Source organism: Protopterus annectens, chromosome 12.part0, assembly GCF_019279795.1.
Source record: "Protopterus annectens isolate FY-2018-M chromosome 12.part0, PAN1.0, whole genome shotgun sequence".
In the NCBI taxonomy this organism is placed as follows: Eukaryota; Metazoa; Chordata; order Ceratodontiformes; family Protopteridae; genus Protopterus; species Protopterus annectens.
In genome coordinates, this window is record NC_056746.1 from 942539687 (window position 1) to 942565029 (window position 25343).

General features: G+C 42.0%; 1 protein-coding gene across 1 annotated transcript in view; it reads right to left on the reverse strand.

Moving 5' to 3' along the window:
• Positions 1-5892: 5892 nt before the first annotated feature.
• The window catches only part of STX16 (syntaxin 16), a 379775-nt gene continuing 360324 nt past the window's right edge, over positions 5893-25343 (reverse strand). Inside the window, exon 11 of the mRNA XM_044089972.1 lies at positions 5893-12249. Within this exon, the coding sequence (XP_043945907.1) occupies positions 12145-12249 (105 nt within the window). The 3' untranslated portion in view covers positions 5893-12144. The remainder of the gene's footprint in view (positions 12250-25343) is intronic.

Here is a 25343-nt window from a genome sequence, read left to right on the forward strand (position 1 = left end):
CCTCTAAGGAATCAAACCCACATTGCAAAGTATGTTTTCCCACTTGTTCAGCTGCATGCAATAAATCCTGCATTTCTTTTAAGTTAGGAGGATCTGAATCTGGAAGCATCTTTTGTTTCAACTGAGACATCAAAAATTGCTGATATTTTGGCATGTGAAACTGGCAATTCAAGGCTCTCATTGCTAAAGTTGCAGACGTATATACCTTCTTTCCCCATCTGTCTAATGCTCTGGAATCTCTGTCAGAGGGAACTGGGTTTTTTGCTGATGAGACCTTAATCCCTTTAGGTCCCTGAGAAATAGTTTCAGGGTCAGCAACAGGGTTTTTGTACAGAAATTTGTGAGAGTCAGGGACTCTGTAATATCTATCAGGTTTAACTGGGGCTGGGGGTAAGGAGTCAGGGTTCAAACTGGATTCAGTGTACACATCATCCACGTCTAAAACTGGCGGGATTGCAAGGGGTCTGTGTTGGGGCAATAAAAGGAAGTCTCTGAGTCTTTTCTTGGATTCTGAGTAATCCTGGCCTTCCCAATGGAAATGCTCTCTCATGGTATGTAAGGTCTCCTCAAAGGAGTAATCCTCAGGCGGAGAGGCTGATGGAATTGAATCCTCAGCATCAGAATCCTCATAAGGGGGTAAAGAATATCCTAGGTCCGAGGAAGAGTCAGAGGAAATGGACACCTGGTCAGAAGATTCATAGTCTGCATCCTGTCTGGGCCTTTTACCAGGATGGGAATGGGACCCCCTGATCAGAGTGATTAGGTCCATGGCCATTTTTAGCATTTGTTTCTTAGGCATGGAAGCCCATCCTGGAGAGAGTTGTGTCTGTTTCTTTGCTTTTAAGGGGGGCTTAGACTTAACAGAGGGTTTAATGGTTAACTGGGTAGGTCTGAAAACACCCTCTGTAGCTGTGGATTGCTCAGCTACTTCGGTTTCCTCTGTAGGTTTAGGATCAGTAAGCTGAAGGCCTAGTGCGTCCGAAGGCCCAGCCCGCTCCACGTGGGAGTTGGAGGCGGTCTGTGGTTCTGTGGAAGCGGTCGACAGGGGCTGCGTAGGCACCTCGCTGAAAACCGGAGAACCGGCGACCAGCCTAGAAGAGGCGTCGTCGTCCATTTTAGGCCTCGGATGCCTGTCCTTGTGCTTTTTATGCATTGCGGTCATCAGAATTTCCGACGGCATGGTGTAATTGAATTTTCTACCAAAATAATGTCGGGCAAAATCAAACCGATGTTTAATAGTGCGCTTGTTAAACCTAGCACAAAACCGACAACCAGTGACATCGTGGTCAGGGCCTAGGCATGGAATACAATAGGAGTGGAAATCCTTATGAGGTATTTGCTTCCCACAAGAAATACAGTTATTAACTTTTACTGACATTGGTCTTAGGCAAGAAAAAGTTTCCCCAATGGGGTACTTAGCTCTTTTAGAAGACTTCGGTTCTGGATTCAGAATGAAAATCTCAGGAGTCGGCCGATCTGCACTTACGAACTGCTTCTACTTCGGGCACTGCGCGGCACGAAAGACTGAAGAAAATGGCGTTGGCTGCATCTTATATACCCCTGTCGCAATGACGTCAGGGAGGAGGCGACAGCAACCAATGCTGGACCAAGACTTTGGAACTCTGGCAGACTGCGGGACCGCCTGACGGCAGGATAACCCAAGTGTAACGACTGCAGCAGTGTAACACGATGAACATCAGGAAGATTCAGACTTTCTGGAAGAAAAAAAAAAAAAGGTCAGAGTGGGAGGGGTCACAAGGTCTCGTGAATAGTCTTTCAGACTTGCTGGACTATCCATGGTTTTGGGAGGATTGAGACTTTGTTTTGGAACCCTGTTACCATTTCTTCTTAAACATCTGTTTACCCGAATTTTGTTGAGGCTGTTTTTCTTTTTTGCCAAAATTGGACGAGGATATAAAAAGTCTATTGGATAATTTGTAAAAGGAGGGCTGAAAAACCTTAAGAGATTCCTTGAATCAGCATGCCCCTTTCATCATGCTTTTTGATCACCTCTGCAGCAGAGGGGACCCCAATATGAAATGCCTATCCAAGGAAGAATTTAAAATCTCATTTTTATGATTTGGGAGGTTCTGCAAACCTCCTCAAAACAGTATCAGTGGTCAAAGCCCTGGAAAAAGTATCAACAGAGTCATGCAAATAATTAGTAGTGACCTGTGCAATAGAAGAAACTGTTATTTAAATCAGGTTTTTCCTCACAAGAAGGAACTGCACATGAATGTGAAAGTTTGAGAAATGTTTTATCCCAACAAATTTAACATACAAGACTGACAATTCAAAATTCTGAATATCAAAGTTGCAGCTATACACACTTTTTCCCATACCAATCAATTTTTCCATCCTTATCAGAAAGAGTAGGACTGGAATTAACTAAGTGTTTAGCAAGAGTAAGATCAACTAAAGGTATAGCTGCTGGGCCACGTTTGGGAATAGTGCATAAAAATTTAAAATACTGAGGAACGTTAATGCATCCTATCTGCCTTTTGAGGGCCAGCAAGAAAACTGCAAGTAGTAACATACACATCCTCTAAAGCAGACAAAATCCTTCTGTAACAACTTAGCATTTCTGAGGGACTGAGAAACCTCAGCTTTTTCTCCCACTGAAAACAGTGGCACATTCTAGCAGCAGTTTCTGAAAAAGAGAAAGAAACCATGACAGGGAGAATAAGAAAGGGAACTCTCTTCGGAGGCTGAATCATAAATCTGAGGAATAAACATGGTATCTTCTCATCTTCCTGTTCACTTTCAGACTCTTGAATATCTAAAGGAAAAGGGGAATCCCTTTTTTACCAGGATCTGCTTAATAAGAAGGATCAACAGCCTGAATTAAACCTTGAACCAGATCCAGTAAACTACTTCTATCCAAAGATATTTGAGGAGGAGTAGATACGTTTGTTTTTTTGTTTCTTTTTGACAGGAAAAATGGGGCCAGTTGTGTTACTAATGGCAGCCAGGAATGGGCCAGCATTCTGACACAACAGGGAAACTTCCTTTTTCCCTCTCTCAGGACCGACTCCCTTGCCCACTGACAGGGACCCCAACAGCTGCAGGGAATGTGGCTAACCCCCAGTCCATAGTGGCTGCAGGTGCTACACCAGAGGATCTGGGATAAAAGATGAGTGGCCTGAGGTACAACAAATGGCCACTGCAGTCTCACCCATTTGCAGCTGAGGCAAACTGCTAACCTGCTGTGGTGGCAAGGGCTGCTTAATTTTTTATTTTTGTGACTGCAAGAAAGACCAGCTATGTGACCGGTAGTGGGTCTATATTACACCATCAAACCATCAGTTCAACAAATAGCATTTCATCGAAAATGTCATTCATCGAACCCCACTCACCCCCCCCCCACACTGCTAATTATACGTACCAACTCCGAGATCGCACTACAGTAGAGAATGGGAAAATTTCCTGATCCCTACCATAATGAGATCTCAGTAAGAACAGTTAGACAAAAATGCCGTTCGATAATCTGTTCTTTTGATGACATAACAGGGATCTGACCGGTAGTCTGTTCCATGGTCAAGATGAAAATGGTGCCTCTTTCCTGGGGAAGTCAAGCAGCAACTGCCAGTAAACACTACCCAGTCCACATTTAACATTTATATTTATTGTGGTATTATCCCAGTAATTAAAAAATATATATTTTTATATTTAAGGTTATGAACTGCAACAAAGTAAAAGTGGAAAGTATTGCTTTAAAAGTTTTTTCAGTGATGCAATGATGTGCTTAAATACATTGGTTATTCTACTGGTTGATGTTTTAATTGGAAAGAGTATTTTAAGAAGGGTTGTGATTTCTAATATTGTCTGATGAAGTCTGGTGATTGACACCAGATGAAAGCGCTAACCTTGTGTTAAATAAAAACTGTTTGCCGACGTATTATCACTGGTTTCAGCTTTGTGTGCGGATTTTTTAGGCTATATTTGATCTATGTTAAATTGTTGAATACCCAGAAGGTAACATGCAAAATGTTAAGTGCACAACACCAAAACATTAAAACATAGAGATCCTAGTACCTCAGGGAGTGGGATTTTGCCCTTTCTCAGCTGTAGTGCAATCTGTGATGTATTTATATATATATATATATATATATATATATATATATATATATATATATATATACATACATACACACACACACACATATATATATATAAATGTCTGTATATATATATATATATATATATATATATATATATATATATATATATATATATATATGGGTCTACCTCGACCCACCAAAATTACGTTTCAATGAAACGTAATTAGGCGAGCTCTTTTCTGCGAAAGTGCATATATAAAATCTACACACACAATTAGCAGGGGAGTTTTCCATTTGATTTTGATATACACTCAATGTTGTGTTAACATTCCAGGCACTTGACAATTTACCACAGTGTATGTGTGTGTGTGTGTATATATGTATATATATATATATATATATATATATATATATATATATACACACACACACACACACACAGAGATACATACGCATATATACAAACATACATATATGTACAAGTCGTACACTGTTATTTGTGCTGTCAATCTCTTGTGGTCGACATTACTTATGTCGACTTCCAGGTGTTTCGATTATAGCAAGATGTGCAGAGTTAATAGGCAAGAGGCTTGTACTTCACTGTATCTAAGCGAATGGGTAAAACCTGTGCTTTTGTGCATACAGCTAATGGGTAAAGGCTTCTGTTCAGGCAAGACAAAAGGTTTGCTTTTATTTAAGGGATGATTAAAATCCTACACACATTTTCTCCTGCGATAATCTTCTCTTCTCTACACTGCCATATGTAAATAAAACATGATTACCCATTTCTCTGAGTGGCACTTTCATGCTATTTGACTTCCTAAGTGAATTAGCTCGAATGAAATCTTGGAATTCATCCTTTAGACACTTACCTTCTATGATTCCTACATCTTATTAGCCACAACATTTGAGACTTCTTATGGTGTAAAACCTAGCCACTTAGCAATGCACCTATAAGCCCTGCCTTCTTCCCACATGGGGGGGGGGGTATGTACAAGCCTTGGGGGATTTCTGTATGCCAATACTTTAATGAGGGTGGGACAAAGGGGATGCAAGCTGCACGTGCCTATCAGGCATGAGTGCAATACTGGGATTCATATAAGTAGCTACAATTCAGAGGACTTTTTTGCACTCAACTTCATTAAGATCTTTTTTTTTTTTTTGTCCTCATCTCCCAGCTGTTGGGTGGGGTGGGGGTGGGTGGGCAGCAGTTTGTTAACTACACAGGGCACCGACTGACCAAACTTAAGCTCTGATCTTTACTATGAAAAGCCACATAGACTCTACTATTCTTCAGGGAGAAGCTAGCTCAGCTGGTACAGATAAAAGGATATTGAAGGTTAATATAGAGGAAACCCAACTGTTCTAGCGTGCGTGCGCACACACACACACACACACACACACACACACACACACACAAAATATGAGAAGACAGTTTAAAGAAATGCATATTCTTTCAGAAAAGCAGCCTAATTAGTACACTCTGTAGCTGAAATAAAAGGGCTAGTTTAAGTCTGTTGAGATTATGAATATAAACCCTAGGGAGTTGCACATAATGTCTCTCTCCAAAGACTCTTAAAGCAGCTATTTAGAATACTGTGAAATAAAAGGATGGGCAAATGAATCCTATACTGTGAAGATCCTACAGGGTTCATTATGGAAAAATATTTAGATGAAAAACAAAACCGCACTGGAATTGTTCTGCTAAAGAAGGCCATTTCTGCAGTAGTATGAATTATAAAACAACACACACCTCATGCAGTGATCATGGTATATTGATACTGTACAGAAGATCAAGAAACTATACAAAAAAATGATATTAACAGAAAAAAATGAGTTACTTTTTATTAATTGCTGTCTGTACTGGTCCTTAAAATTCTTTTAATACTTGCATAAAAGTAGATGTGGGAATCAAAACAAATGTCTACAGAGTGGTGCCAGCCATGTTGTACTTCCACCATGCCAATACAATAAAGACAACTTACAACACTGATGCACATAAACACACATTTCGGTATACATCTTTAAAGCCAACTTAAAATGGTGTGTATCAGAATGTGAGAAGGCACAGAATGAATTACCGCTGTTATGACATAAACAGAGCTATTTATAAAAACTGATGTAGAATAAGATAAAGCGCAACTGTGTAGTAGAACTATCTTACAGAGTCATATGATTTTTATTATGAAACTACCAATAAACATTTTATTCTTCATTTTTAAAAGCAGTGAAGACACTTTATAAATCAATAAATAGCTAAACCATTTTTTTTTTACCAATGTGAGCCACAGGTGGAGAAAAATTGTTTGATTTCTAACCAAAGAATGAAAATGCAAAATACAGAAGTGAAGTGGGATCTAGAACAATCTACTGAAATGCACCAGTGCTCAGATAGATTCATCTGAGTCATCAGACATTCATCACATTTTAAACATTCCCTCCATATGGTTGATGAAGCCCTACACTTATAACATGCAAACAGCAGTACCTCTGCTTTGAATACAATTTACTGGCCATAACAACTTGAGGGAAATGGTAAACTTCCCACTGTAGTAATACTACACAAGTTCTTTAGTTACCCAGTCAAAAATATGAAATCACCCGGGCAGGTTTTGGCAGATGGTACTACCAAATCAAGTGACTAAAAACTTTCATGAAGGCATGTGGGATGAAATGGAGCTCAGAAATATCAATGGTGATGGCAGCAACTGTGGGAAACCAAAACAAGCTGATAACTGGGACATATGGGAAATTAGTGGAATAGGTTAACATGTTCTTGTGGCTGAAAGATGAGCTGATAAGACTCAAGGTTAAAATCAGAGGTTGCACAAGAGTTTAACTCAGAACTCACTTCTGTTCATACTGGTGGTGGACTACATCAGCAAACTGGTCAGACAGGATAGAGCAACAAAGCTGCTGTATACAAATGAGGTAGCACTACAAGTAGACTCAATAGGAATGATGGCAAATGATAAGGGACTGGAATGCAAAACAAAGTATGCAGGATGAAACTGAGTTCTGAAACTGCAGTCGTCACAGCAGCAACTGGGAGAATCAGAAGAAGCTAATAACTGAGACAGAAGGGAAATTAGTGGAACAGGTTAAATTCTTCACGTAGATGAAAGACGTGGTGGAAGACTGAAAAAGAAGATCAGAACTAAAATCAGAGGAGCTGCAATGAATGGTGCAAAGTGTCAGGAGTAGTATGTGACAGAAGAATTTTAAAGAAGATGAAAAGTGAGGTATACAAAAAAGTCATGCAACCAGTGCCTCTGTATGGCAAAGAAATCTGGCAGTGTAGGCAGAGCAGTTGAGGGAGGTGTCTGACAGTTGGAGCAGAGGATTAAGAAGCTGTTAATGATCTACTTCCTGTGATCTAGTGGCGTAGGGTTTGACTCCCTCAGCCTCCATTGTCTAAGTGCGTGACTAAGCAAATCACTTAACCAGACAGTGCTCTCCAAAACAGAGTCTAAAGAAGGTACATACAGATCAGTGCTCTGTGGCGCCTTGTACGGCAGCGGCCTCTCCGGCTCCCAATATGCACTTTTTGTTTCTATGTGGTGAGTCTTCTTTCTTGTCGAGTGAGCGGTTGTTGCGGAAGAAATTGCTTATGGTATCCTAAATAGAATTACTACCTTTTTTTTTGGAAAATAACATTGGAGCCCTGGAAGTTGGGTCTGCAATGGAGAGCCAAGCTGATGCAGTGTGCGGGAACAGAATTTTTGTAGGGTTAGGTAAATGGATTGTCTGATCCTGAGATGTGGTGGATGGTGAAGGAGAAGGTCTGGAAGGTGGAATGTGAAGATAGGTAGTGCTGGAATGAAGATCTTTGGTTTCTGATGATGGTGTGGCCATTTGGGCCTGCAGGTGGAAGTGGTTGTGAAGGCTGTAGATGGAAAGAGGGTTGGAAGGAAAGGCTTTGGTGTGAATGTTACTAGGATGGCAGTTGGAAGGTCTGGGGTGAAGAGCATGGTCAGATGAAGGGACTGATTTAAAATGTTGATGGTAATGCATGGAGTTGGCGGCGGGGTGGTGACAGTAGTCCATGTATCCTGTTTGTTTTTAAGCTGCTGGTCTTTCATTTGATCTTCATTGCTGCTGTTTAAGTGTACTGCTGTTTCTTGTTATATGCTGTTTTACGTTGTTGTGTTATGCTGTATGTTTTTTTTTTGTGCACGAGCTTGGAGGAATGAAATTTCGCTCAGCTGTAACTATGGTACACTTATGGCTGGATGACAATAAAGTTACTTTGACTTTACCTAGCTAAATACAAAAGACTGAGGTGATGGAAATGAAGTGCCTGAGACAGTTTGTAGGAAGTACACTAAGAAGCAAATGAAATTAGAGCATCACAGCAGAAGCTAAAGTAGACCCATTTGCAGAGGTTACATAGAACAGATTATGGTGGTTTAGCCACATGAGCAGGAAACCACAAGATAATTCAGTAAATCAGACTTGGGAGAGACAGGGTGACAGCAGGAGAAGATGAGGGCATTTGGCTAAGAGAGGCATGGACTGTGTGCAACAAGACCAGCAAAAGTTGGGTGTAACTGAAGACGAGTGGCTCTGAATCAAAAAAGGTTGCAACAGTTAAAGCAACCTCCCAACCTCATGTAAAAACAGGGAAAAAGGGGAATTGATGATAATGATGAAAGCATTACGTAAGGTTACAAATGTATGCTTTAAATTTCAGTGGGGTACTGCCTTCTCTATGAAGCAACATGGGTTTTTAAGAGCTAAACCTTATGATGCACTTGGTGATGGCAGCTGAGAGATGTAAGACTGTACTTCCAGAACTTCATCTACCATTTCTTCACTGATTGCCAAATTAATCCAGTTCAGGATCACATGTAGCTAGAGCCTATCCCTGCACTCAATGAAGACAAGGCAGAATAGCTAATCTTAAACAGAGGGCCAAAAACTCATCACAGGAAGTGCACATACACTCTCAACGCAGCACTACAGACAATATGAAGGATAATCAACATCAATTCATCAAAACACACATTTTTGGAGCTTGAGAAGAAAGTGAAGCATACAGCAAAAACTGCAAGACACAGGTAGAAAATGCAGAATCCCCAGAAAAGTCATTTCAGTTCTATATGCAGATGGGAAGTTTATAAAAATTACAGACTTCAACTAAAAATCAAGCAGCTTAATCCATAATTACACAGTAACATTTGCCATGTATAACCTAATTATTTGCTTGATTATAAATATAGTCACATACTTACTGCAAGAAGGCTCCCATCTGGAAACCTGACACTGCCTGGCTCCATACAGCAAAGGGATGGAGCATTTACTATAAATAGGTAACTGGGGTTCACTTAGTGGCCCATGCACTGAAGAAGCCAACAAATGAGGGGAAGGAGTGAAGAGATGTGTCATGTTGACCATTCTTGGGAAAGAAACGCACTTGGGACACAGGAGTCCATGTGATTTACTTTGGTTGAGATCTGAGGAACCATGTCTTGTGCTTCCAGGGGGAGGATGCTTGGAGACACATCCCTTGTAGAAATGAGGGAGATAGCTCCTTGTTCAGCCCATTGCATTGTTGTCCCTGGAATTTTGCCAAGTGTATGTTTAGCGTTGTTACCAGAAAAAAGAGCGAACTACCCCGATGGCTGCTTGCATGATGACCTCTCCCAGCTCATTTTCACCTTCAGTGATGGAAAACTAATTGGTTGACAACTCTCTCCTCCAATGATGGGAAATGAATGGGTTGACAGTTTGGGAAGATGCAGATGGTCAACAGGCAGTGGGATAAAAAAAATTACAAAAACCCTTTTAAACTTAAAAAAAAGCCCCAAAAGTCAGAATCCAAATGTGTTTTTTTTTTTTTTGCAAGGATGAAGACCCTCTGAACCCCTACACCCCATTTAATTATTCTAACTTGATGACTGTATACAATTGGGAGAAAAAAAGGATATTTTCCTTTTTCCAAGGCTATGTTAAAAAATGCTAACAGAGCCTGATCACTGCACTTAAACTGACTACATGAAAGCTGCTGTTTCAACTGTCAGCTTCTGGAAAGAAGTTTACATGGACACAATGGACTACTGTCATTAATGAAAAACATGAAAGACTCAAGAAGTAGTGTATGTTAAGCTGACTCGTGCACATATCTGGCATGTGCTCCTCAAACAGAAAGAGGAATGTAATGAAAATGGTTTTCTGTCACTACTACTAAAATAAATTTGTCTGATAAATGTGTTGCAGTGCAATACGTTTTAACTACACTGTTGACTGACAATGAAAAAATAAATATATACAAACAAAGAAAATTACTTTACAAATCTGTACAGCAGATAACTAACAAGATTCAGACCCAGAGAATGGAGGACTAAGTTTATGAATCTGAGTGAGGATTGATAAGTAGCTAGATACAGATATAGCTGCATATACACAGAGAATTAGTTTATGTACCTGTGCAGGTAGCTAGATACAGATATAAGCCGCATACACGAGTGGAATTAGCTTATGTATCTGTGCAGGTAAGCTAGATACAGATATAGCAGCATACACAGGGAAAAGTAGTTTATGCATCTGTGCAGCCAACAGACGCACTAATGGAATTACAAACCAGCTTGTGCCATGTGTGTGCACAAGTATAGGTATGTCTAGAGCTATTTGGAAAAATGTCTGACATCAGCACACACACTATGGACAGCAAGCAGTGCTACATACTGGATGAAATCTAAAACCATTAATTTACTCCAAATGGGATGCTGTGATACAGTTCAAACAACTTCACAGAATATAAAACTTCTGTTTTGAGAAACTGTACACTGCTACATGCCAGCAGCCCCAGTACGCCTCATGAGGTAGCAAATTAAAACGTTGCAGATTTCCACCTTTAGAAATGGTTACTACATACAAGGAACAAGAGGACTACAGTGAATATTAAAAGACATACTAAAATATGGTGGGAATGTGAGAGCGACTGACTCAACCTAACATTTTTTAAAACCAGAGTGTGTGTTAAAATGAGCTCCTTTATAAATATCTATTAAAAGGGCAAACTCACTAGGCCCAGCTTTCGCATCTCAGGGCCAACTTGGGGGCAATATACAGCAAAGTGACTTGTTCGAAGCTACGAAATATCCAAACAGAGACTGGTGGAATCAAGCCCACCATTACTGAATGAAGCTTATTAGCAGCTATACTACTCTTTTCTGGTAACTATCCACGTTATAGCAGTTACACAATAACTGCTACATGTGGATTTTAAAGCTCTGCTCTTATTTAAAGTGTGCAAGTTTCAAAAGCTGTGCATTAGGCATAGCTTTCCAGTGTGAATAAAGTATACAATATAGATTCTTCTTCCAAAAAGTGACCAAGAATTACAAATTTGTAAAGGACATGTGTTCTGTTCCTCCAATTCTAGAGTTTTAATAATTAATGACCAACAGCACAATGCAGTCATACTTCTCTGTGAAACCCTCACTAACACCTCAAACAGCTGGCGCCCGATGACGAGACAGCAAAGGATTTGGAATGAAAGCTGCAATACATATAGACAAGAATTTACATGTCTTTAGAACTGCTGCACAGTAAAACCTTTACAGTACCTAGCACCTCAATCACTGCATGCACCACTGTAAAGAGACAAAGATAATTTACCCCAAATCAACTTTAAACAGCTTAGTTACTATGGTGAAAACAGACCAATGAATATCTCCCCACAGCCAAAGCACAGTTCATGTTCTGCTCACCATATTGGTAAAACAGTGTACAAGAGGCACTGTTACACCTTAAGAAACCCCCCAGAATGGTGGGTAGCAGAGTGCTAGGAAGATGCTTACTGCAGCACAGTCCAAACAATCAATAGGGATACCATGCCACATTAGTACTTTGGATGACAGATTTATGAATGCAGTTGGGTTTCAACTCCACTTCCTGAAAGCACCCAAGTCATGCTCCCCTACAGAAAAAAATGGCATGATTATGAAAACAAAAATGACAAAATTTTGTGCATCACTGCACAGCAGTCACTGAAGTTGGTGATGTATTTATCTGAAGGCAGCTGTTGAAAAGGGCAGGTCCTTTTATCTTCTTCACAAAAATGTCCATGGAAGAAGTCCTAATTCATCTTGACACCGATTAGTACAACAGTAAGTACTACGACCAAAACAAAAAGTATTAAAATCACAAGCATCTTTCTGTTCTTCTTTTGGTATTGTTCTGCCTACAGTAAGAAAACAGAAAAGAGCAATATAACACTCAGCATTACATATAAATAAAGCATACAAGGTTATCTGCTGAAAAGGGCAAAACACTAAGCATTACATATAAACAAAGCATACAATGTTATGTGCTGCTAGGCATAGATTCCACCCTCCCTTAACACTTAACCGAATACTTGGCAAAATGTGAAATATATTAAAAAGGGCAAACTGCATTTCAACTGCTTTGATTTGTTTCTACTCGCATTTAAAAAGTTGGACTTGGCAGCCTGATACCTTTATGCCCTTAATATAGTGCAATGACAAGGCATGTAAAGTGTAAGAACCATTAAAAGTTCTGAAAATTCTGTCTTGAAACAGATGCACTGAATTTGTCTACTATATATATATATATATACAACTAAAAATAAGTATACAGTCATGCATATCTCGTTGTGCATTATCCAATCTCTCTGATTAATGCTTGAAAAAGAGCGGTCATAATCATACTTATATCTAAAAAATTCGCCATTAGTCACTATATCATTATTCAAAGCTGAAACTTCACAAGACAAAGCATCTATCTGTGAGTGATCATGTTTAATCATAAGTTGCATTAGATCGAATCCTTGTTGATCGAACAAGGAATTGAGCTCTAAATGAAACACTGAGTCTGGAACCAAACCGGTTGGATACCGGTAAGTACACAACCCTTTCGGGACAATACGTTGGTCCAGGCACTCCTTGAAATACATCACTTCTAATTGCAACTTTTTTAATTTTAATAACTTGGCGGCAAGAATTTTAAGTTTCTCATTTAAAGCAGTGACACCAACCTGTTGTCCATTGCTAATATCGGCCGGTTGCTCCTGGTCGGACCATGACAAAGCAAAACGTAGAGGTATCCTTGATCCACTCATTAAGATTAGGAGCTCCAATAAGCCTTTCATTACTGTTGCTTAATATATTAGACTCAGGTGTGTCAATTATGTCCGTATGTCGAGCTTTGATTGGTGTACGCTGACCTGGTGTAATATCGACACAGGATACACCATCTCTTAATCCATTACTAATAGATGGCGAATTTTTTAGATATAAGTATGATTACGACCGCTCTTTTTCAAGCATTAATCAGCTGTTGGACAGGCTGAAAAGTAATAAAATCAAAAAGATGAAAAGGGACAGACTAGCCTACGATAATGGGTCTGCTTACCCTAAACCGTCTCTTGCTCAAATTTCTAATAAAATTAAATCTTTTACTGTTGTACAACAACCTAATAATGTGGATCAGCCTGGTGACAATAATCAGGCTGTTATTAGACGTAGTGAACGGATCCACAACAACAACAACAACAACCATGATCATAACCAACAAGTGATCAACAACAAAAGTACCCCTATTAACAGTGACTGTGAAAATTTTCAGAAAGCAATTCTACAGGGGCGATCCCAAAGAACAGATCATTTCAACAGAATCAGAAGAGCAATCAACGCAATTTCAAATGCAGGAAATAACAACCAATGAAATTCCTGCTTTGAATATTGTTACTAATAGAGACGGTGATTTCAACATCTATAATTTTTCATCTTTTTTTATTGACCCTATTTTGGTCAATTTATTGGTGAAAGGCAGTACATTTGTACCTGATAAACCCTTCAACCTAGTCAAAACAGTTATGGATTTAAAACTTTTCGTGAGGAAGTTAAATTTTAACTTATTATTCAGCAATAATAATTCTGGTGATCATGGGTTGAGGGTGGCTAGTACCTACAACCCCCCATTACATCCTACTCTGAAGATGTTCGAACAGGTCTGTGAATTAGACCTTAGACATTTGTTGAACTCTCAGAACATTCTTCCACCGAAAAGGTCAAATAATGTGGACCAAAATGAAAATTTATTATTGCAATCTTTGAGCAATGCCAATGTATGGGTGGTTAAACCCGATATGGGTGGGGGACTGTAGTATTTGACCAACATGACTATATAACGAGAATGCGTAATCTATTAGATGCTGATGCATACTCTAAAGCTTCCCTGAGTGAAGTTAATACTGCTTACAAACAGATTAGAGGTTATTTCAATGACCTCTTCATAGAGGCTACGATTGACATCGATACATACAATTTTATATCTCTGCCTTGGCTGAAAATCCCAATTATGTTTGGGGTACCTAAAATCCACAAGGATGTGTCTAACCCTCCCATGAGACCATTGATAGGCTGGAGGGGTTCTATAACATATCCCTGTGCCAAGGTGGTAGATAGTATTTTGAAAAAATACCTTGTGTCAGAACCACAAGTATGTAAGGATTCGTGGACTTTTCTAGAGAGTACTAACAAATTGGAATTTAATGCTAGTTACAATTTATTAACTACTGACGTTAAAGATTTGTATACTTCTATTCCACACTCAGAAGGGATAGAATGGGATAGTCTCTTGCTTAGATCTAAGGATGCTCCAACCTCATGAAATCACCTTAGTGGAGTCCTTACTGGACATCATCCTTAGAAATAATTACTTTTTATTTGACAAGGAATTTTATCTACAGAAACGGGGTGTTGCTATGGGGTTGCCCTGTGGTGCCAGTTTTGCTAATCTGGTAATGGCATATTGGGAAAAAACTTTTGTTTTAAAAACTGAGCACTCCAGGGCAAACCTCATTTTTTACACCTGTTTCTTGGATGATATCTTTGTGCTATTTAATGGTGATGATATACAGGCCAAAACATTCATTTCCTTTTTGAATTCTACAACTGAATTCCTTGTATTTACATCCACATTCCATACAGATGCAATTGATTACTTAGATGTCAAATTGTCAAAAGATAAGGTCAATAAGGGATATATATCCCAGATGTTCAGAAAACATACATATTGTAACTCGTTTTTACACTTCTCTAGCTGCAACCTGTTTCATCAGAAGCAGTCTATAGTAAAAGGTCAATTAATTAGGGCAGCTAGGATGGCTACACCTGAGTTTGACTTTCGTCAGGAATGTGACTTGTTGAGCAGGATGTTTGAGCAGCGTGGGTATCCTAGTGAATCAGTTGAATCCTTAGTCAGTGAAGTCTCTGAAAAAAAAAAAGACTTTGGTTAGTTTCCCCTATTCTCTGTTTAAACAACTCAGGTAATAATAGATCGGCTATCCATATGAAGGACAGCTTTTTCTAGAAAACAAGATCTAATACAAACTCCAGCCCCTAATTTCAAGGGTGGGTTTATTACCACTTTTTGTATAGACAGCGGTCGAGTTAAATCTATTTTATACAACAATTGGCAGTTTATTTTGAGCGACAATTCAACACTTAGTAAATTGGGCCCAGTTCCAAATATAGTTTTTCGTAGCGGCTACAACCTCAAGAATTTACTTGAAAGTGGTGGCCGTCAGATTAATCCACACATAGATATGCAGGGATGACCACGTGTGGATCTTGTAGGATGTGTAGATTCGTAGAAGTTGGTAATACATTTGGTATCAGTGGCCATAAGTTTGAATTCAAATTCAAACTCAATTGTAATTCTAGACTCGTTGTATATATAGCAAGGTGTGTATGCTGTCCCACATTCTACGTGGGGAAGACTGAACGTAGATTGCGGGATAGGGTTTATGAACACACCTATGCTATTTCTGTCAATAAGATGGACAATCCATTGGCCAGACATGTCGCCAACAATATGGGTCACAAATTCTTGTTCAATGCTATAGATCAAATTCAAACTAATATGAGAGGGGGCCCATTGAATTTACTCCAAGATGAACATGAATTAGAAGTTATGTACCTACCATAACGTTCCATGTTAGTTGTCTTCTCTCGCCTTCTTTCTTGCTGGATGGGTTCGGAGCCGATACTCGGCTCCGACTCGGCACTTGCTTTAGCTTGAGAACTCCTTTTACCAGCTCGAGGCAACCCTATATCCCATGATGCAAGGCGGAACTACCTCAGATCTCGTTTGGTAGCTAACCTACCCTGCTAAGGACTAACCTAACATAATTTAGGAAACAAGTTCATAAAAAGAGTCCTCATATGAAGGCTCAGGAGGAAAACAACCTGATAGGAACTCTTCAAGATCTGTCCAGGCCAGGGGGTAGGAGGGAGGGACGCAAGAAAGAAGGCGAGAGAAGACAACTAACATGGAAGTTATGGTAGGTACATAACTTCTAAATGTTAAGTTGTCAATCTCGCCTTCATTCTTGCTGGATGGGACCGCGTCCCTAGCACCTGAATCCCGGGTGGCTCAATGGAACAGACTCTTGAGAACTGTGGAACCAAAACTGGCCCTATCTCTGGAGGCCAAGTCCAACTTGTAATGAGAGACAAAGGTATGAGGCGTGGCCCAAGTAGCTGCTGCACATATAGTATCAATGGGTAGTCTATCCTGAAAAGCTGCAGAAGTGGATAGACTCCTGGTTGAGTGTGCTTTTGGTTTAGAAGATAGCTGCTTGCCTCTGAGAGAATACACAAAGGAAATGGTGGAAGTCAACCATCTGGATAAAGTCACTTTAGAAACTGGAAGACCTATCCTGTATTCTGCATAGGAGACAAATAATTGATCCGATTTTCTGAATTGTTTAGTTCTATGCAAATAGTACCTGAGCTGACGATGGACATCCAAAAAATGAAGCTTCTGTTCAGCTCTGTCGGAATAGTTTGGGAAGAAGACTGGTAGGTCTATAGATTGGTTAATATTGGTTTGAGACACAACTTTGGGGAGAAAGGAAGGGTTCGTTCTTAATGATACCCTGTCCTTATGAAAAACCAAGTAAGGGGAACGAATGCAGAGAGCTTGAATCTCGGAAACCCTTCTTGCTGAAGTGACAGCCAGTAAGAATATAGTTTTCCAGGTCAATAACTTCAAAGAACATGAAGCAGACGGCTCGAAGGGAGGTAGTATCAAGGATGCCAACATTAAGTTTAGATCCCATTGCGGAGGAGGATGCTTTATAGGCGGCTTTAGGAGAAAAACTCCTCTCAGAAAGGCCTTGCATAATCTATGAGACATAATGTTATTGTCATGCAAGCCAACATGATACTTGGAAATAGCAGCCAGTTGTACTTTAACTGTAGATGACGAGGATCCTGAATGAAAAACCTCCGCCAGGAAATCTAAAACAGAATGTACAGGAGCAGTAAAGGGATCAATATTCCTGGAATTTGCCCAAATAGAAAAATGTTGCCACTTGCTAGCATAAACAGTCCTAGTGGACGACTTTAAGGAAGACACTAAGATGTCTCTGACGGAGTCAGAGATCATCGGAAGCCTGGCTAGGGAAGGAAGTGGAGCAACCAAGCAGTGAGGTTGAGAGAATGAAGGGCCCGGTGCTGCTGACCCGACTGGTGGATCAAGAGATCCGGAACTGGGTCCAGATGCCAGGGCTGCACCAGAAGGTGATGATGCAGAGACGGAAACCAAATTTGTCGAGGCCAATAAGGGGCAATGAGAATCAACTTGGCTCTCAAAACGGTGGCTTTCTGAATGACTTGTGGAATCAAGGGAAAAGGAGGAAAAGCGTACAGAAGTCCCCGGGGCCAATCCTGGGTTAGAGAGTCTCTCAGGGGTTGGCCTGGAAGGGGAAAGAGGGTGAAATAATCTGGCCACTTGTTGTTTTGAGGAGTAGCAAAAAGATCGCAACAAGGAGTGCCCCACTGCAGAAAAATCTGATCCACTACAGATTGATTGAGAGACCACTCGTGAGGCATCAGAATGGATCTGCTCAGCCTGTCCGCCAAGAGGTTGGACCTGCCGGGGATGTGCGTTGCTATCAGAAACCGATGAGAGGAGATTGCCCATTGCCAAAGTCTGAGAGCTTCTCGACACAACGGATAGGACCTGGTCCCGCCCTGCTTTTTGATGTACCAGACCACGGACATGTTGTCCGTTTGTACTGCAATAGTCCCCGTGGGAAGAAAGTCGTTGAGGGCCTGCAACGTTAAAAGCACCGCTCTCATCTCCAGGACATTTATGTGCAGATGGTATTCTATGGGTTGCCACGTCCGTGGACCATCCTGCCCTGATAATGCCCCCACCCGATCAGAGAGGCATCCGTAGTGACTGTGGCAACTGGAGGAGGGAAACAAAGGGTCGGCCCTGATGAAGAAGAGGGAAGATATCCACCAATTCAGATGAGTTCTGCGACTGTGTGACTAAGATTTCATGCCTCATCGGGAGACTGTGGTACGACCACTGCGTGAATAGCATCCACTGCAGAAGACGCATGTGGAAGCGAGCCAGTGGTAGTAGAACAATGGCCGCAGCCATAAGACCTAGAACCTTCAGTATAAATCTGGCTTTGACCTTGTTGCTCTGCAATAAAATCCGAACGAATTTTTGGATGTCCAGAATTCTTTGATCTGTTAGTCTGGCTAACATTTTGATGGTGTTTAATTCTGCGCCTATAAAGGTGATAGATTGGCAAGGCCGCAGAGAAGATTTTTCGAAATTTACTGAAATTCCCAAACTCCTGCAAAGCTGTAGAGTGTAGTCTCTGGTCTGAAGAAGCTGACATCTGGTGGTGGCGGAGAGGAGCCAGTCGTCCAAATAAGGAAACACCTGGAATCCTTGACGTCTCAGATGAGCTGTGACCACTGCCATGCATTTGGTAAACACTCTGGGGGCTGAAGTGAGGCCAAAGGGCAGGACTCTGAATTGGTAATGACTGGTCCCTAGCCGAAAGCGGAGAAACCTTCTGGAGCGTCTGTGAATCTTTATGTGATAGTACGCATCCTGAAGGTCTATAGAGCACATCCAGTTGTCCTTGCCCAGAAAGGGCAGAATGGACTGAAGCGTGACCATCTGGAATCTTGCCTTCTTGACAAATCTGTTTAGCTTGCTCAGGTCTAATATTGGTCTCCAATCTCCCGTCCTTTTGGGGACCAAAAAGAATCTCGAGTAGACGCCGGATCCTACCTGGTCTGCCGGCACAGTCTGGACGGCTCTTTTTTCTAGGAGCTTTGAAACCTCCTGTTCTGCCAAATCCCTTTGACCGGGTGAGATGTCTGGAAGGGATTGTTGAGGTATGGGATACCTTTCGAAGGGGATTTTGTAACCCTCGGATATGATCGACTGTACCCACATGTCTTGTGATAGGGATTGCCAGGCTACTGGGTACAGTGAAATCCTTCCCCCGACTGCCTCCAAGGGTGGACAGTCGGGCAACACCTCAGGGATGCTGAAAGGGCTTCTCAGGAAGAGACTCCCTGTTGCCCTGGTTCTGAGGACCCCCTCTGCCTCTAGGGCGGCGTCTATTATTGTTACCCCCTCTGCCTCTGGGGGTAAACTGACCACGTGTGTCCAGTGTAGCTCCTTGGGCTTTACGGAACCACATCTTCCCCCCCTTCTGACCCTTGGGATATGGTCTAGAAGGAGTGGAAAAATGGACTCCAACGGCAGAAAGAGTTTTACCGTCCTGCTCACACCTGGTCAAGGTATCCTTCACCTGAGGTCCGAACAAAGCCGAACCATCAAAGGGGGTATTAGTGAAGGACGCCTTAAAGGGGTCCACAAAATTACAAAGCCGCATCCAGGCTTGGCGTCTAAGAGCAACTCCTGTGCCTGCGGCCCTGCTCGCTCCATCGGCCGCATAGGATATGAGCCGCATGGAGGAGTTGGATAGGGAATTCAGGATTGCTAGCTGTGAGGCAATCTTTTCTTGAGCCCCAGCAGCAGAAGGATCCTGGACCACTTCACCCAGTTCCTTGAGAATATCTCTTTGAAGCCTGGTGAAGTGACAAAGGTAGTTCAGTGAACGCATAGCAAAGGTCGCTGAAGAAAACATCCGCTTTCCATACCTGTCCATGGTCCTAGAATCCTTGTTAGGAGGATGGACAGGTACTGAAGGATCATCCGCCAGTTCCTTCTTAGTGGCCGCCGCCACCACCATAGCATCCACAGAGACGCCCTTGGAAAGGAACTGTTTGTCCGTAGGGGCCGTGATAAATTTGGATGGTCTCCTGGGGACAGGTTCCACAGAATCTGGAGCCGCCCACGCCTTCCGAGCCACGACCTGCATAAGTGGGTCGAAAGGCGGAGACACCCAGGAGGTGGAGGGTCGGGATCCAAAAGCCTCCAGGTATACCGACTCATCCTCGGAGGGATCAATGGATGGCCAATTCCACCTCTGTTTGAGGAGCTCAAGGATGTCTGAAAGGAGACATCCTCAGAGGGGATCGTGGGGAACCCTCCGACTCATCTAAGTCGGTATCCGATGTAGTAGACTCGGGGGAGGCTGTGTGTTTCCTCTTACACGGGCTCTTCCGAGGGGGTTCACCTGCTGGATCAGGAGAAACTTCGGAAGAGGAGGAAATTCCCAATGGGGAAACCTGGGGCGATGGATCCCTGGGCCTGAGAGCAAGAGGCTGGCAAGAGGCGTCTACAGGCACTGAAGAGGGAGGAGCTAGAGGGATAGACCGTTGACCTGGCTCAGAGGCCAGGACACTCTTCATCACCTCAAAGGCTCCCCTCCCCGGAAGGCCGGAATATCCCCGCTCCGAGGATACAGGAATTCCCGGCTCCACTGAGAGGGAAGGCTCCGAGGCCGATGTCGGTGCCGAGCTTACCAAAGCCGAAGCCCCGAGAGGGAGAGCGGGGTCGGACAAGGGTCCGATGCCACTAGCCCCCTCGGAGCCGACAAGGGAAACCCGACGACTGGATCCCTCCAAGGAAGGCCTCAAGGAGGAGATCGGAGCAGAGGACGACGGAGCCGAAGGATGTATCGGCTCCGGCACCGAAACAGTCACTGTCCCGAGAAGCTCCGGCTCCGAACTCTGGTGTGGAGTCGGAGGAGGAAGTTCAAGGGGTGAGGCAATAGCCGAAGTCTGTTGAGACAGGCTATGGAGCATTTGGGCCAGTGCCTGCGACTTCAACAGCCTGCTTACCACCCTCTCTAAGTCGTGGTCAGACAGCCTGGAAGATCTCGAAGATAGGCTCCGATGGCTACGCTCCGACAAAAGAGGAGACCCCGGAACCGAGTGGATACTCTGCAACGAAGGGGACCGAGATCTCTTTCGGGACGAAGTCATCGGAGCCGAAGTCCCCTGAATTCCAGATGGAGCTGAAGGTTTCTCGGCTCCGATGCTGGATAAGGTGTCGGCTCCAGCCGGAGCCGACAAGGCCACAGTAGACAAGGTGTCGGAACCAGTCGGTGCCGAACCCACTACTTTTGAAGTAGATAGATCGATTCCAGCCGGAGCCGATCTCGGCTCCGACGGAGCCGGAGCCACCAGAGGAGGCTTGGATACTGAAGCCTGAGCCTTCAGTGGCTTAGAAGGTTTCCCAGACCCAGCTTTAGAGGGAGAACCTTCTGGCTTAAGTAAGCCACGGAGGATAAGCTTATTCCTCCGTTCCTGCAGGACTCTCTGGCTAAAAGAGTGACACAAAGCACAGGAGTCCTGCAGGTGCAAAGGCCCCAGGCAGTAAACACAAGAAGTGTGACCGTCTGTCAGAGACATTTTCTGACAGCACGAGTCACACTTCTTGAAGCCTGAGACCTTGCCTTCCTTAGACATAATCCTAGGAGGAAGTCACACACAAACCCCAACAAACACACAAAATTAATCCCCTAACACACAACACACAGGAAGGGATTAACCAATGGGGTTTAGGCCTAACTAAACTTTTACACTAAAGGAAATAAAAAGTTTTGAAATATAAGGGAATAGGGTGGGCTGTAACACACTACAGACTATAAAAATGGATACAAGGGGGAAATAAAAACCCTAACTAAGCTTTTCTCTTTTGACAAGAAAATTACTTACCTCAGCTGGCAATGGAGATCTCTTTCGCTAAGCGGCAAACGAGATCTGAGGTAGTTCCGCCTTGCATCATGGGATATAGGGTTGCCTCGAGCTGGTAAAAGGAGTTCTCAAGCTAAAGCAAGTGCCGAGTCGGAGCCGAGGATCGGCTCCGAACCCATCCAGCAAGAATGAAGGCGAGATTGACAACTTAACATCTAGCATGGCAAATCCGACTAAATGCATTTGTAGCCCCAGGACTGAATGATGCTTGCAATATTGCTTGCTTACTGAAATTAAGAAGCTTGAAACGGTAATCAGTTAAGCTTGTGAGTATATTTACATCTACATGTATACGTGTATGAACAATTGCTAGTAGAGTGAATTTTAGGTTGGGTTGTACATTGTTTCTTGATCTTAATGTTTCACTTGTTTAATTAATAATATCTAACCTTGATACATTGTATCTGATGAGACCTTTGGTCTAGTTTTTCGGTAAATTTGCAACTAGTTTATCATGCATCTATGAACAAGGTGTGTTTTTTAGTGAAGTTCCTTTTTAAAAAAAAAGATCTATCGGAGAGAGGTGTGTCTATCATGTGATATGATTCAATTATTTAAATACTGTTCTTTGAAATTTTGTGCGTGTTTCTGAAGAAGTTGCTATATTCTGGCAATGAAAAGCGCTTAAAATTAAATGGTTCTTGGTTTTTCTTTTATCGGATTCCTGATATATTGGTTGTGTTGGGACGGTGTGCTGCTGACTCGGTTTTGTTATCTTTAGTTGTTTTTCTTTGAATGACTGATATGCAGTACACCAGGGATTACTCTTCTATAACCCAGAGGTGTCATTCATGCATTCTAAATGATTGTAAGACTGGATCTTAATTATCCATATCCATGCACTTCACAGATAGGACTAGCTGCTGCCAGATGCCAATATACATACATACAAATATTTCAAGCATGGGCATTAATGCCCTTCTAGCTTGCTAATATACCAAAACACTTGTTCCCATAATAAGTATTCAAGCTGTTCTTAAAATATCTAAGCTAGTACTTGCTTTAACGTAATTTGGTAGTCTGCTCCATGCATCAGCTACTCTGTCAGAGAAGCAATTCATACACTTCTCATTCCTATAGAATCTTCTAGATAGGTTGTCTGATGATTCTCTAGTACTTTTTGATAACCCTAAACATTCCCAGAGGTAGTCGTCTCTAAATGCCCTACATACCTGAATAAGATCTCCTCTTAGATATCTGTAAGAGACACTGTACAAGTTCAGATATTTTAGTCTTTCGTAATAACTTAAATTTTCACATCCATGGATACCCTTGGTATATTTCCGTTGCACTCTTTCCAGTTTACTCATAGTTGTTTTCTTATAGGATTTCCATATTGTTATTCCATACTCAAGTTTGGGTCTAATGTAACCAGCAAACAATGACTTCATTATTTTTGATTTCCTAGACTTTATAAATCTTTTTAATATGGCAAATGCTCTCTTTCACACAGCATAAATTCCTTCCCTTTGTCCCACAATGCTGTGCATCTCCCAGTTTACTCCAGATCGAGTTTGTGCAACTAACAGTGAGCCTAACCCTGTTATAGGAATCTAAACTTACAGGAAGCAACATTCGGCTAGACCTTAGAAGGTCAGTAAGGATGACACAAGCCGTAAGGTGACAATTTGGAAAGCGATAAAGGAAGGGCATGATGATGTAGGTGGACATGGACAATTAACATCTGTTTTGTTAACTACAGTATCATAGATTATCCAGGTGACATCATGACAGAATACCACTGGGTATGGTAAAAAGAAATACCACTTCCAATTTGCAGTACTTAGCAAAGGCATAGAGTGAAGCCTGTGCAGCAGTGGCACACTGCATCAATGGAAGAATCTCTGAAGTCAGAGGAAGTGACTACGGCTCTCGTGAAGTAAGTTTAGATGGAAGACACCTGTTAGATGTGGTATAGATGAACAAAATGCAACTGGAAAAAGTAAATTTGGATATTCTCTCACCCATTCTTGTCTCAGAGAATGACAGACACATTTAGTCATGTTTTCTGAAATGTTTTGTGTGATACAAATCTAGTATCAATTGCCTATGGACATCTACACTATGAAACAAATACTCTATTGGAGTATGGTGGAAAAAACTCAGGTAGATGTATGGGTTGACCAATGTTAGTTTTGAAGCTAATTTTGGCAAAAAAGGGAGGGGTGTTGTCTGCAAGGAAAAACTGTGCTTGTGAAAGATCAGGTAAAAAAGTTGAGAGGAAAAAGCATGAAGTTTTGAAATTCGAGTAACTGTTACTAGGAAGAGTATTTTCCAACATAAAAATTTGAATTTGGCTGAACTGGTCAGTTTGAAAGGATAGCAGGTTAGCTTCTCCAATATGAAATCAAGGTCCCAAGAAGGACTAGTATCCTTGAAGGGGGGGGGGGGGCTAAGCAAAAAAGGTCACTTTTAGAAAGGCCTTACATACCCTTTGGGAAGGCAAGAAACAAAAGTTAGTCTTCATCAAAATTATTAATAACGGCTAGCGAGGTGCACCTTAACTGTGGAAAAGCAAGACTCTGCATGAAAAACAAAAAAGACAAATAGTAAAACAGATGGAATTGAGGAAGGAAAGGGATATGTATCATTATAAATGGCCCACAAGGAAAACTTTTTCCCTTTGCCCCTGTACAATTTACGACTGGTAGTTTCTAAAAAGTGGTAAGGATTTGAACCACCCCAGGCAGGTATAATGGATCCCTGACCATCAACAGAATTGGAGAAACTATGCTGTTAGTTAGACAAAGAGGATGGATGTCATGGTGAGGCCACTAGATGGCTGGGACAAGGGATGTAGAAGCAAAGGCCACAGCAAGGGGAACTGTCAAGGACGGAATGGGGTTCCGAGGATAACTGTCACTCTACATAAATTAGTTTTCTGGAGGAATTTCATTATTAGTGGAATGGGGTGGAAGGCATATACCAGTCGCTGATGGACAACAGTGCCCCTCTGAATCTGTCCCTCTGGAGGAACAAGGAAGTTACTCCATTCAGTACTGGATGAGGATGCAAACAGGCCTCAGCAAGGCTTCTCCCAGCAACGGAACATAACCCATTCAACATACCGATTAAGGGATCAGGATATTCCTGTTAAGCCTGTCCACCAACAGGGGAAGTGCATTGCTAATGAAAAACATTGTGTAGTGATCACCCATTCCTACACACTCTTGTCTTCCTGACACACGGGCTAAGATCTGGTGCCACCTTCCTTGTTGATATACCACACTACTGCCATGTTGTCTTTCTGACTGGACACCACCCCCGAAGGAGGAGGTTCTGAAAGGCCTGCATCACTGGGAGGACTGCCCTAATCTCCAGT